General features: G+C 36.7%; 1 protein-coding gene across 1 annotated transcript; it reads right to left on the reverse strand.

The window, feature by feature from the left end:
* Nucleotides 1-443: 443 nt before the first annotated feature.
* On the reverse strand, nt 444-8,896 carry LOC18443969 (growth-regulating factor 4). Its single transcript, XM_006854148.4, has 4 exons — nt 8,445-8,896; nt 5,374-5,728; nt 1,393-1,871; nt 444-771 (listed from the first exon to the last, which is right to left on the reverse strand). The coding sequence occupies exons 1-4, from the start codon at nt 8,617-8,619 to the stop codon at nt 764-766; spliced, it is 1,017 nt and encodes a 338-aa protein (XP_006854210.1). The 5' UTR covers nt 8,620-8,896; the 3' UTR covers nt 444-763.
* Between the last annotated feature and the right edge of the window lie 4,216 nt (nt 8,897-13,112).

Here is a 13,112-nt window from a genome sequence, read left to right on the forward strand (position 1 = left end):
ACAATTGTAACGGTCCACATGTTTTTTAATATAATTATTATTTCGAGTTTTTTAAAAAAAAAAAAATCATTATTCATGATCTCCATGTTAAAGATTATATATTATTTAAAAATTAGGTTCAAATTATATTTTAAAAATATGTTTATTGCCAAGCCCGCATTTCTACAATATGAAGACATTTCTACAATATGTGGACCGGCCGCATGCTAACCGCGTCCAAACTAAAATGCACAAGGAAATCAAGAAATGAGTAATAGGCTCATAAAGCTGTAAAACAGACAATAAATCCAACAGTGAAATTTTCAAGGAAATCAGCATTTGCATTTTGGCTACTGTGGAAAATCCGACATAAAGAATCATGCGATTGCTGTTACTAGGTGTGGAGTTTGCATATCTCCATCTACGCAAAACACATCAAAATCATCAGGGAAACCCATTGACCATTTCTTTACTGTGGACAAGAAACTTGCATTGGAGTAAGAGCCTCTACAAGTGATTCAGTAGGGAGGGAGACAAATTAATCTAGCACAATGGCACAATTCTGATATCACATTACAAAATGAAACCAGAAAACCAGATTATTCGGCCATTTCATGACAAGTTTACCCAAATCACAAAGGAGAGTCATGATAGAAACAGAGCATAAGAAAATTTAAAACTTCAATGGTACAATAACACTTCTTTCCATAACCACAAGGAAAAAACCATGTCTTCTACAACTGGGCATCAGCACGAAATTCAGCGACACTGAGCATATTTAAGATCAATCATCTGCAACATGGAAGTTGAGAACAATCATGCAGGGGCTCACATCATTACATTGGTGATGCAATTTAGTTTAAGGCAAGGTTTAAGGTTTCAAATTTTTGGAAGGACAGAAACTGAAATTTCAAATTTCAGACCCATTTGAAGGGGAGTTTGTTTTTGGTAAAAAATCCGTAAAAAGCTTCCATTCAATATCTTTGTTGGATATTGGATCTGAAATTTGAAAATTAGCATTTTTTTGAGACTGCAGATTCAAAAGCCTTCTTACTACCAATCCTCAATGGCTCAACCAAGTTGGGATGTCATGAGTCATGACCAGTATTAGTATATAGGCCAATAACCCAATTCATTTCAACATGAATTGAATCCACTGAATTCAAATCAACAATACCATAATCCAATGGACCATTGGATAATGTCTATCTAAATGACAAATGTAGAGTGGACGGAACAATGTGTGACCCCAATTGTGCGTCCAACTATCCCCATCACCATCAATCTTTTCATTGGATGGTGATGAATCCAATCAATTATGGTTTTACAGTCTTATTTGACCATGGATGAATCCAATCAATTCATGGCATTTTTTGCTCACACTTTCAAGAAAAAGGCTTTTTGTTTACTTACTATTTGGCGATTGCGAACTTGTAGCAGAGAAATCACTTGAGGCCATTGGAATGGAAATAGAGAGTTGAGTAGTTGAAAAGGAGGTCCTATTCCCTCTCTCATCTTCTAAATCAGCCCAAGAATCTCTAGTTTTCGGCCAGTCATCAAAGAAGTGGCGTAGTGGTTGGCCTTCCTGCTCCTGCCCAACTTTCATCGTCTCTGTTGAACGAAATTCACTTCCCAAAAAGCAATGTTGTTGCTGCTTTGACAGCGCAGAGGGAAAGGTAGTGTTCCCTAGATCTTCTAGGTTTTGAAGCTGGGGGTAATTGTTTTGCAAAATGGAGCCATTTCTAGCTTTCGATATTGGAAAGGAAGAGACTCTTGATGGCGTGAGACGCCAATTGTTGTCCAAAGAAGCTTCCATTCCGAGAGCCCTTGCACTTCCAGAAGCTTCTGAGAAGAAACTATGCTCATCAACTTCTTTCATTCCCTGGAGATACCTGCAATGTCCATTAAGATAGGGAGAAAATCGTAAGAATGCATGGAAGAAGAACAAACCACTATAATGGTGGGAAAACCATCCATGAAGCAGTATGGACAACATGAAGAAATAAAAAAAATATGCATTATTGTAATCTATGTAAACTAATCGTGGTTCGGAACAATCACAAATAATTGAGAATATTCTCATTATGATACACCACTCTAATTGTGAACTTAGATCTTCCTACTCTGAAAATTTTTACCATAAAAAACCCTTATAAAACTAAAAGTACATTAGCAGTGTAAATTCCATGAAACAGCATATTTCTAATTTTAAATTGCTTCCTAAATTTAACATGATTCAAAAAGCCCAAGTAATCATTTTAAGTTTGAACTTGATGTTTGGAGGGTTTTGAATAACCAAAAATACTCTTTTTAAAATACATGTACAATTTATAGTCAAAAGTCATTTTTGAACATAATGAAAAAATTTTGGAGTAGAATATTCTATGTTTACCATTAGGCACACATACACACACACACACATTGTAAAAGCTTGTGGCACTAGAACTGCACCTTTCAGCATTATACATACACACACACACACACAGATGTTATCCAAGTCCATGGGCTTATACTTGCATAAGCCCATTGGAGCTAGAGGGGTTTGTTGGGCCCCAAAACTTGCACACATCTTCATTCCATCTACGTGTCAAAACAAGTAAAAAAGATGAGTTTGCAGAAAATGAGTTTGCCATTTCAGTAAATACAGGCCATCCATTCAATGGATGGTGGATCTAGGCCTTCAAGCATTCAAAATGATTTTGTTCCTTCGAAATATTTTTTTTTTAGCCTAAGAAATCCTAGAAAATCCCTCTAACCATGTGTTTTATACAATAGAATTAGCTTGTTACCTTATAAAATCGTTTTCCATACCTATATGCATGTATGTATGTATGTGTAAGGATAAGCATAAGACCTCATAACCCAAAATTTTACTTTCCATTCATAAGAGATAACTAAAGTACTAAACTACCTATGTTAACACCTAATCATCCAGACTCCCCCCTCAAGCTAGCATTATGAGGTCTCAATTAACAATATTTAGATTATAATTCTTGGGATTAGGAGTGGGGGATCGTGAAAGGCTGGAAGATCCCTATGATTGGGGGTGTAATGTCTAGACTCTGTACAATGCACATGTTAGATATCTCGATCCCAAACTTTTGCGAATTCAATCCCACACTTAAAGAATATTTGTAGTCTAGGACTATGTAGGCTCTTTAAATTGGGAAAGTCTTTATTTATAGCTAGCAAGCAATGCAGCTATATTAGTAATTAGTTGCATTGCTAGCTCAATAAATAAAGAAAATCATTAGTTTGGTCTTTAAGGTAGGTATTCCCTAACAGTGGGGATCGAGATCCCATAGTTTAAAAATCCAGATCCCTTGAAGAACCCCTTCCTAGATTGCCAAAGCAAGATTTAGGAGCATTCCCCACCTAGGTTGGGAGATCCACACAACTGTGCTTTGGATGTAAGAAATCTGTCTGATTGGTTAGTCCCATTCCACAAGAGAGAGGGATGTTTGATGATGCTCATGTTTGGAGATGTCGAAGCCTGGTGACGCGATATATGGAGATAACAGGCCCCTAATAGTGATCCAACATACCACCTGACATTGATTTTTGCAACTATGTGTATTTTGCATCCAATGATATCTTCCCATGGGACAAAGGTACTCAATCCCTGGTATGTTTTTCTTGCAATGCCCCACAACTGCTCTTGCAAGGCATCTCTCAAAAATGAATAGCAACTGAGTAATAAGGTGGCAGAAAAGTGGTATCCTATGAAGTTACAAGTAAACAATGTTCAAAGAGGCTGTCAAAACACCTAGGTGTGCCCTAGGCAGGCACCATAGGCATGCTTGCTCCTAGGCGCCCGCCTAACGCAGCCAAGGTGCCGCCTAGGTGGTGACCTCAAGGTGGGCGCCCAGGTGGCGCCATGGTGCAACTTGGCCGAAGGCGGAAAAGAGTTTTGGGGGGCGCACGGGCCCGAGGGGCGAGGGGGGGGGGGGGGGGGGGGGGGGGATGGTAATCTAACCCCCCAAACCCCTATGCACCTAGTGCCACCCAAAAAAAAGTATAAGCCCCTAAAAAAAAGCTAAGGTCTATAAAAATGGCTGAAGGATCAAGGCTTTTTTTTCTCGCTCACAGGCCCATGTGTTCTCTCTCTATGTATAAGAAAAAGAGAAAAAAGAAGCTCTCTCACACGCACACAAACATACCCATGGACCCATATGCTCTCACTTTACATAGGAACTTCCATGTGTTCAATTTGAGCCCCTCTCTCTCATGGACTCATATTCTCTCTATCTCTACACATAAAAAGAAGGTCACATCCTCCAAGTCTTTGATGTGAAACCTCGCTCTCACATACACTGGCCAATATAGATATTTATATGACAAGGGATGCTCACCCTCTCCCACACCCACCAAAAAAAACGAACAAAAAGGTGTATCTGGGTGCCCGCCTCCATTTTTCCAACATTGCAAGTAAATGATTAGGACAGCCAGATGGGTGACAAGAACGCACATTGTGAGAAATCATTAGCAAAGGCACATAATATAAAGTTTATTCTGCAGAAATGATGAGAGCAGGGCCACGCTTCAGAAATGTATAAAACCCAAAAGTTTCATGACCTTACTATCAAAACAAACAGAAGTCTAAAAAAAAAAGAGAGAGCGAGAGAGGTTTCAATGGTTTACAAGGCTCGACAAACAGCAGAACTATTTTGTGTATCAAAATAAGAATGAATAGAAATGAATATGAACTTCATAAGAGGCATGACTCTATCAAACATGTAGATGTCCTAGGCAAAAGTGCCACACCAGCCCAATTGGGGTAGGCATGGGCAATCTCCTGTTTGATGAATTCAATACAGGAAGAGTTTGGAGAGAATCTGTTAAAATTTACATACAAGACGTGGCCAGCCTTACTTTCAGCTAAGCTGAGAAAAAAAATGCCCCACGCCAAGTAGAAACTTACAATTGAATACTGGATACAAGGAGATATGGAGTTTCTTCATTTCAAAACTTGCCAATTTGGAAATCTTAGTCCAAGAACTGCTCAGTTCCCACATGTTTTTCTTCAAGTTCAAGATGCTAACCCACAAGAAAATTAAAAAAAGCAAAAGAAAAAAAGAAAAAAAAAGAGCAATCTAAACATGCAGTTATATCAAGAATGCAAAAAAGTAAGACCATCCATAAAGACCTCCATGCTTACCAAGACCTTTTTCACTATCAATGCTAACTCAGCTAAATTGAGATAAAAACCACAAACACAAAACCCAAATACACATTTACACAAATGTGCGAATATACACAAGCACATCATCAGCAACAGACCAGAACTAACAGCCACCAGATACATAATAAGACTCAAATATTCAGGCACATGTGCATACATTCACAATCTACACACACAATGTATACACATAGACATAAGACAATCATCCATACCTGTAATCCTTGCTTCCTATCCCATAGGTGTTGTGTTCCACTTGTAACTGTGAGGTATTGCTTCCAGGGCAAAGCCCTGAAGAGCCTGAATTCGGATTGGTGATTGGGTGTAAGGGCAGGTTAGGGAAGCTACTATTTCCAGTTTGGTTGAGAGCACCACTGGTTTGCGAAGAGTGAGAAACGGTTTGCGGTTCCACAGGCTTTCTTGAACGGTTGCGGCCCCTATGCATGTGCCGCTCACAATACTTGGAGTCGGGATATGCATCCCTTGAGCACCTCCACTTTTTCCCGTCGGTTCTCCTGCACCTTCCAGGCTCTGGATCCGACTTGTTCCCATAAAAGGAACCCCAACCCACTGCAGAAAACCCCAGGATCAGTTTGACATAAAAGTGACGACAAATCATTCTCCAATGATGTGATGGTTTTCTTTTCTTTTGGAATAAATCATAAGTGTCAGGATAATGAACCAAAAGTGATGGTTTTCTTCTTTTTAGAGGGCCAAGTTGGTCTTCTGAAAAGATAATATTAAAGCGAGCCAGAAAAAGGGAAGATGGCTAAACTCACCACCTTACTTCTTTTTCCTTTTCTTTCTTTGTTTCTGGTTGGTGTTTTTTAGGGGTTCAGGGGTAACAAAAAAACTTCCCAGAATCCAACTCCATCGACTGTGTATATATTATTTTCAGAAGACATTGAGATTTTGCATGGCCGGATTTCATTGATCAAAGAAAAAAGATGGGCTGAATTTCTGTTGATTTCAGCTGGAATTCAAGGTATAGCAGCTCATGCCAGGGATTATGCCTGTTTGCATGTCAGTCTAGTTGAATTATAAAGCACGCCCTCAACAAACTCTAAGAGATGCTTGTTAAAAAATTTCCAAGAGAGAAAACTCGTTTTGCCTCATTGTTTTGGCAAATGAGCCACATTTGAACCATGGCATAAATCAATGAAAAAGTAATGGATACCCAGCTAGGAAACTGTGAGACAAGGATACAAACCTTTCCTTTTATCTGTTCTCAGATTGAATAAATAGTTATAAATTTCACAAAACAGCAAAACATGTCCAGCATAATTGATAGGCCCTCAAGCAAGTAAAAAAATCATTGACAACGAGCAATATATAACAACACAATCAAAGAAAACAACATCCCAGAAAAATAACCAAGACTCACAAAGAGAGTTTAACTATTTGAGCATAAACAAAAGGAAATAAAACAGTAGCCATACATGATGGTAGCATGACAGCAAACAAATCAAAAGTGAAGTCAATGACAACAAGCAGATGTCTTCCCTAGGAAAAGCTCACTACAAATCCAAAATGGCTAAGCACCCACCAAAACCAGCCATAATACTACCACAGATCAGCAAAAGTTCCCAAAAATATAATAGTAAAAAAAATTCTAACAAATAAGGGAAAACAAGAAAAGGATTTCACTAGAAGAATGGCAAACTTTGTCCGGAAAAACCAAGCAGGGAGCCAAAAATCTGATATTAACTGCAAAACAGGTAGCAATAACATAATATTACTCAAAAAGGCAAATATAAACAGAAATAGAAGATACTTTAGAAACAGCCAAAAAACAGTAAATTTTACCAAACAAAACCCAGACTCAAACCGCAATAAGATTCTTGGCTTAGTGCTAAGGGCCCAAGGGTCATCGCACCAATGATGACCCACACAAAAAAAGAAAAAGCCCAGAATCAACAACATGTCAGCAAAATCCATAAAGAAAGGACACAAATTAAAAAATCAAAGCAGAGTTCCAAAAAACATCGAAAAAGAATTTTTATTCAGTACAATTGGATTGCATTGAACAAACCCAAAAAATCCAATATAAGTATCAAACATTGAATAAAGCATAAGCATAGGAACCAGCAATACCCAGCAATCGCTATTACCTAAACTACCAAAAAAATTAAAAATAAATCACTAGCAGATGACAAGAAAAATTTTATAAAATAAAAAAAATAAAAAATAAAAATAAATAAAAATAAAAAACAAAAAAATAGATGTGCAAACAATCCCAAGGAGATACAGGTGACACTGCTAATTATTATCAAATAAACACAATAATTCCTTAATTATTATTTTTTTGAGAAATTCCTTAAATTGTTGCATAAATATGATAGAAAAACTAAGTGATCTAACAAATAAAGCAACTCTTACATAAACTAGAACACACTTTAAAAAATTTGTGAACAAACAAGCATGCCAATAAGCTAAGAAAATAGTCAAATAAAAAACAAATTAACTATGCAAATGAACTTGGGAATTGAATAAAACGAATTTAAAAGATTATTTACTGCATCCATGTTTTTGTGTAGCAGAGAAAAGACATTTACACAGGAGAGAAAAACTCTGGTTTTTTGACAGAGAGAGAAAAATTAGAGAATGGTACAGAGAGAGAGATTGACCATCTCAAAATGACCTAATTTTCATGAAAAACAAAATACCTCAGATCTTTTTCAGATAAACAAAATGCTTGTGTGTGAGCGTGTGCGTTTGGCGAGACGGAGAGAACAAAAATGGTGTACAGGAAAGTGAGATAGGGAGAACAGTGAGAGGATCAAATCGAGATTTTTTGAGAGGGGTGAACAGAATGTGAGGTGCCATATTAAAATATTGCCCCAAAGCCACTAAAACTGAGACATCGATTAATAAACAGAGAAAATAAAGAGATGAAGAGAGAGAGAGAGAGAGAGATCAGCAGTATTGGTCCAAAATCGCCAATAAAATATTGCTCTAAAATATGGCAAATTCAGAGAGAGAGAGAGAGAGGGAACGGATGAAAGAGAGTGTATCTCGTCAAAAAGTGAATATGGGAAGAGATAGTGTGTTGTAGAGAGAGATTCAAATAGAGGAGGAGCAACAAAAGATCGTCCTAGAGAGAGAACAAGGGAATGATCCAGGGATGTAGAATGACTGAAAGAATGGCCAACAAACACTGGCGACTTCATCCACCAAGAGAGAAAATGCAAGCGATAAAACCTGAAACCACCATAAGGAAAGAGAGAGAGAGAGAGACAGAGAAAGAGACAGCTCCCAGAAATGGACAATGAGACATGGCCCTTACTAGTCTGCTGCTGAAAAAACCTCGCCGACATGGCCTCGAGGCTCCTCCTTATAGGAACCAAAAGATCAGGGGGAACAGGAATCCCCGCCATCAAATGCTTAAAGATCAGAGCCTGGTGCTCCAGCTCCTGCCATTGTGACGGAGTAAAAGGCGGTCGGCACCCCGAACTGTTCATGGTTTAGGGTTAGGGTTTTCCGGCTCCGGTTCCAAGAACCCAGGAAAAGTTACAGTCGAGCTGCGCTTACACATGACCATAACAAAAGTGGAGAGAGGACAAAACGAACATTTTAGCTAGGGTTTTGGCCGCCATTGTTGATGAAAGGGGGTTGGATTTAGAGAGAGAAATAAACCCTAGAGAGAGCCGCCAAATTTGGCGTGGCGATATTTAGAGGAGGATTTAGCTGAGGTTTTGGGGGCTCTGCTACTTCTGGTGGTGGTGTCGGTTGAGCACTGGAGGCTTCTTGGGAGGGGTAAGGGGAAATTTATACTTTGATTATTCAATGGAAGTTAATATTTAAATGGGTTTAAGGTTTAAATTGCAGGGTTTGTAATAAAAGAGTGTAATTAAAACAGATAAATTATTGATATTGGTATATTTACCCCTAGGAAATGAGATAATTTCAAGTATGTTGACGTTGTGGAATGATGCTTTAGTCCCTTTTGGATATTTTAAATAATTGGTGGTGTAAGTAGCCTTCGTAGTGAGGGAAATCTCATAAATGCCCGTGGTTCTATCTTGATGGCGTTTAGATGTTTGTTTGTGTTGTCGATTTGAACACACGAGAGTTTAGCTCAAATAGATGATAAGTAAAAAAAAACAGATTTAGTTGAGCTAATCAGGTACATAACAAGTACGATACTGGTTAGGAAGTGCGAGTTGATTCAAGTACAATATTTAAAAATGATATAGGATAAAATTAAAAGAACATTGTTGAAAGTAGTAAAAAATAAAATAACAATTATAATTTTAATGAATGTATGAATCTTAATAGAACACAATAAATGATGAGGATTTGGGTACCCGACATCAAATAATTTACAAAAAAAGCTATGATGATGTTGAACTATGCTTATTTGTATTTGATTGACTTGAACCCTAGTGTTCGAACTCATAAATAACCGGCTAAAATAATTTCCCCGCTAAGTAATGCTTACAAATAGGGCCAAGGCCTTGTGAAATAAATGAAACATCACCTCAAAGCGCATAAAAAATTATAGTTATGGTGTAAAAAAATCTTTAAATCCATCATCTTGAACTTAATCATTATGGTTGTGAAAAGAATTAGAATTTTAAGCTCAAAAAATAGCATATATTGTAGTGTATTATCTACACCATCTATTTTCAAGTGTTCACAAATCCATAAGACCTATATCATATTTTTGAGCTATAAATTCCATATCAATATAGGACAAGATTTCAAGATAAGGCTTTTCTTTGTTTTCACCATGCCATGGCTTTATAGAACTGTATCGGCTAAAAATTTGTCAATTCTAAATTGAATTGGGAGGGTAATTGAGTCGAGTCCTTCTCATAATGAGGAATCTCTGCCCTAACCTCTTTAAAACCTATTAATTTACTTTAGTATTGTGTTTGACAAATATATCGCAATAGATGAGCTATTTAGTTTTCTATTTTTTCTCAATTTTATGTTTTAAATTTTTATTAAATTATCGATTCATCCGATTTGGATCGCCCAATACTAAATCAGGCACAGGACCACCCACATAGTTGATATGTGCTTTAAAACACATATTTATTCTCATGGATGAAGAAGATTGTCATTGGTATTTCAATAAGGATAGGACAATCTAGGCGCTCCTAAACAAAACAAGCATGTAATTTCACCTTTGCTCTTACTAATTTACTATTCATTGTATGAACGAGGGGTAGTTTGATAGTTACTTGAAAAAGTGTGTTCATTTTCTCTCTCTAAATTTTTTTTTTTTTTTTTTTGAGCGAAGTTTTCGAATCGAAATAATTTCGTGAATTTTGTCGGGAAACAGTATGGCCGTCAAGCCACCCGTCTTTACTGTCACTCTTTCTGCAAAATATTTGGGCCCACATTTCTTTGCTCTAAAAAAAATTCTCCCTTCTTCTAGAGGGAGAGGATTGTTTTATTTATTTACTAGAGAAAATCGGTATCTTATGCCTAGAGAACCAAAAGCATACGAGTCCTTTACCTATAACTAAAAATAAAATTATTAATAAAATTAAAATATTTTCTACTCCCGTAGAAGTATACTATTCATTTACTCCTTCAGGCGAAACTCATTCCAAGGAATTTTTTTTTTCTCAAATTTTAGGGACGTGATATCTAGAATGCAACAAATTTTTGGGGACGTGATATCTAGAACGCAACAAATGACCTCAAAGAAAGAAAAAAAAAAATTAACTTCCCCCTCTCTATGTTCCTAAAAAGATATCATCCCCATATCACATCAGAACTGGCCAATTTTTTTAGGATTGATCTAGAAATTTATAAACACAAAACCTAATTTTATTTTTTAAATAATCATTTAGTTATAATTAGATAGATTCTAAAACTTTAAAATAAAAAAATCAGCCACGTTAGTGTTTCGCCCCGAGGGAGTAAGATATAGTATCCTCCCGATGAAGCATAGTATACTAGATGACTAGCTCATGATAAAAAATGGTAAATAAACAAGTTTATACATTTATTAATTTAAAAAGCAATGATCCTATAGGACCCTCCCTCACCCATGTATGTAGGACCCCAAATGAACACTATTAAAGTTGGCATGGATCTCTAAAAAAGTTATTACATGAGTGTGAGACTTGACTTTTCTATATATCCGTATCAAAATTAATGGTGATCATTTGAGGTCCTACACACATGGGTGGGGGAAGGTCCTATAGGATCATTTATCTATTTTTAAATAGGGAAATGACCTTGTGAGACCTCCCACACCTATGTGTGTAAGATCCCCAAAGGATCACCATTAAATTTGGCATAGATCTCTAGAAAAATCAAGTTTCACACCTATGCGATAACTTTTTTAGAGATATGTGACAATTTTAATGGTGATCATTTGAGATTCTATACACATGGGTGTGGGAGGGTCTCATAAGATCATTACTCTTTAAAATATTGTTTCATAAAAAGGAAATGAGATATTTTTATTGTGTGACTTAAATAAAAGGGGAAAATTCATATAGAGTCGAGGCTCTAAACAATAAAATAAGAGCTTACATAAAAAATTTCACTATAAGATGTTGTTTTGATGCCCAAATATCATCAAATTGATCATCTCGACATTGAGATGCATGGACATGAGAAAAAAATGGATTTCAAGTTTTGAAAATAATGTATTTTGTAATGTATTTTTTAACCGTCAATTTTCAAGATTTTCAAGTTTTTATAGATCAGTCTATCTATACTATTTTTTAAGTTTTAAATTTTGTAAATAAAAATAAAAATACATATTAAAGCTATCACAAAAATTTCAAGGATTAAAACCACATTTCTCAATACTATTTGAAGGGAAGCTCTAATTTGATTGTGTAGAACTTAGGCTCTATCCACACCGCACCCAAAATGAAATTATGGGAAAGTCCGAAAAGCCCCACTCTGCTTGCTCCATCTTTACCTGACATAAGTCACCATTGATGGGCGGTTTTGAGACCGGTCCGAAAACCGCCATGAAATCAATTTTCGGGAAAGAAAATGGATCTATTAGGCGTTTATCGGGTGGTTTTCCTTCAGTTCCCTAGGTCGGCGTCGTTAGGGATGGCAGTTTCCCCTTAGTTCTTTTCTATTTGGGGACCATGTAGGGACTGGAGACAGCTTGCCCTTGTAGCAAAAATGACCCACAAAAAGGTCTTATTAGCATCTGTATCCTTTATCCGGTAGCGTAAAGACACCGTACCATGTCAAAAGATAAAGTGGTCTTAAAAGCGACAAGTACGTTATCGCTCTCCATATAACATTCTCTCATACCCGCAATTATTATTATTTTTTATCATTTATATTTTTAAAAAAACTACAAAACCCTCCATAATGAACTTCCTATTCAACTTATCCTTACCAAATAAATATCCCGACTTTTTACCTCATAATATATTTTTCCTATATTAAAATTTTTTTTTGACGAAAATATTTTTTTCATACATAAAAAATTAATTTTAGCGAGCTATTCACGTGGATTTACGCACAGTACCAAAAGGTACATGGGCTGCAGGATGGCCATGTACCTTGCAGAACCCCATTAAACTAAAATAAGTGTTGGGACCGCCTTCATTTTCTGTCAAACCGCATATAGATCTACTGGACCGCATATATAGATCTGTTGGACTGCATATATAGATCTATCGGACCGCATATATAGATTTGTTGGACTGCATATATAGATCTATCGGACCGCATATATGAAAGTGTCGAACCGCCATATAGATATGCCGGACCGCCATATAGATCTGTCGGACCACATATTTGTTTAGGAATAGAAGTGCTGAACCGCCAAAGGGATATGCCAGACCGCATTTTGTCCGGGAAAAAGGTGCTAAACCACATTTTCATCCAGAAAGAATAGTGCCAGACTGCCATGTTTATATTTCGAACCACACTTTTGCTTAGAGGAGAGAGAAGCATGGGTAAAAGTGAAAAAATAGTAGTTTAGTCTTTCTTTTATTTTATTTTTTGGTCGGAG

The sequence above is a fragment of the Amborella trichopoda genome, chromosome 3 (assembly GCF_054954075.1).
Source record: "Amborella trichopoda isolate Santa Cruz 75 chromosome 3, AtrichopodaSantaCruz75HAP2 v2.0, whole genome shotgun sequence".
In the NCBI taxonomy this organism is placed as follows: domain Eukaryota; kingdom Viridiplantae; phylum Streptophyta; class Magnoliopsida; order Amborellales; family Amborellaceae; genus Amborella; species Amborella trichopoda.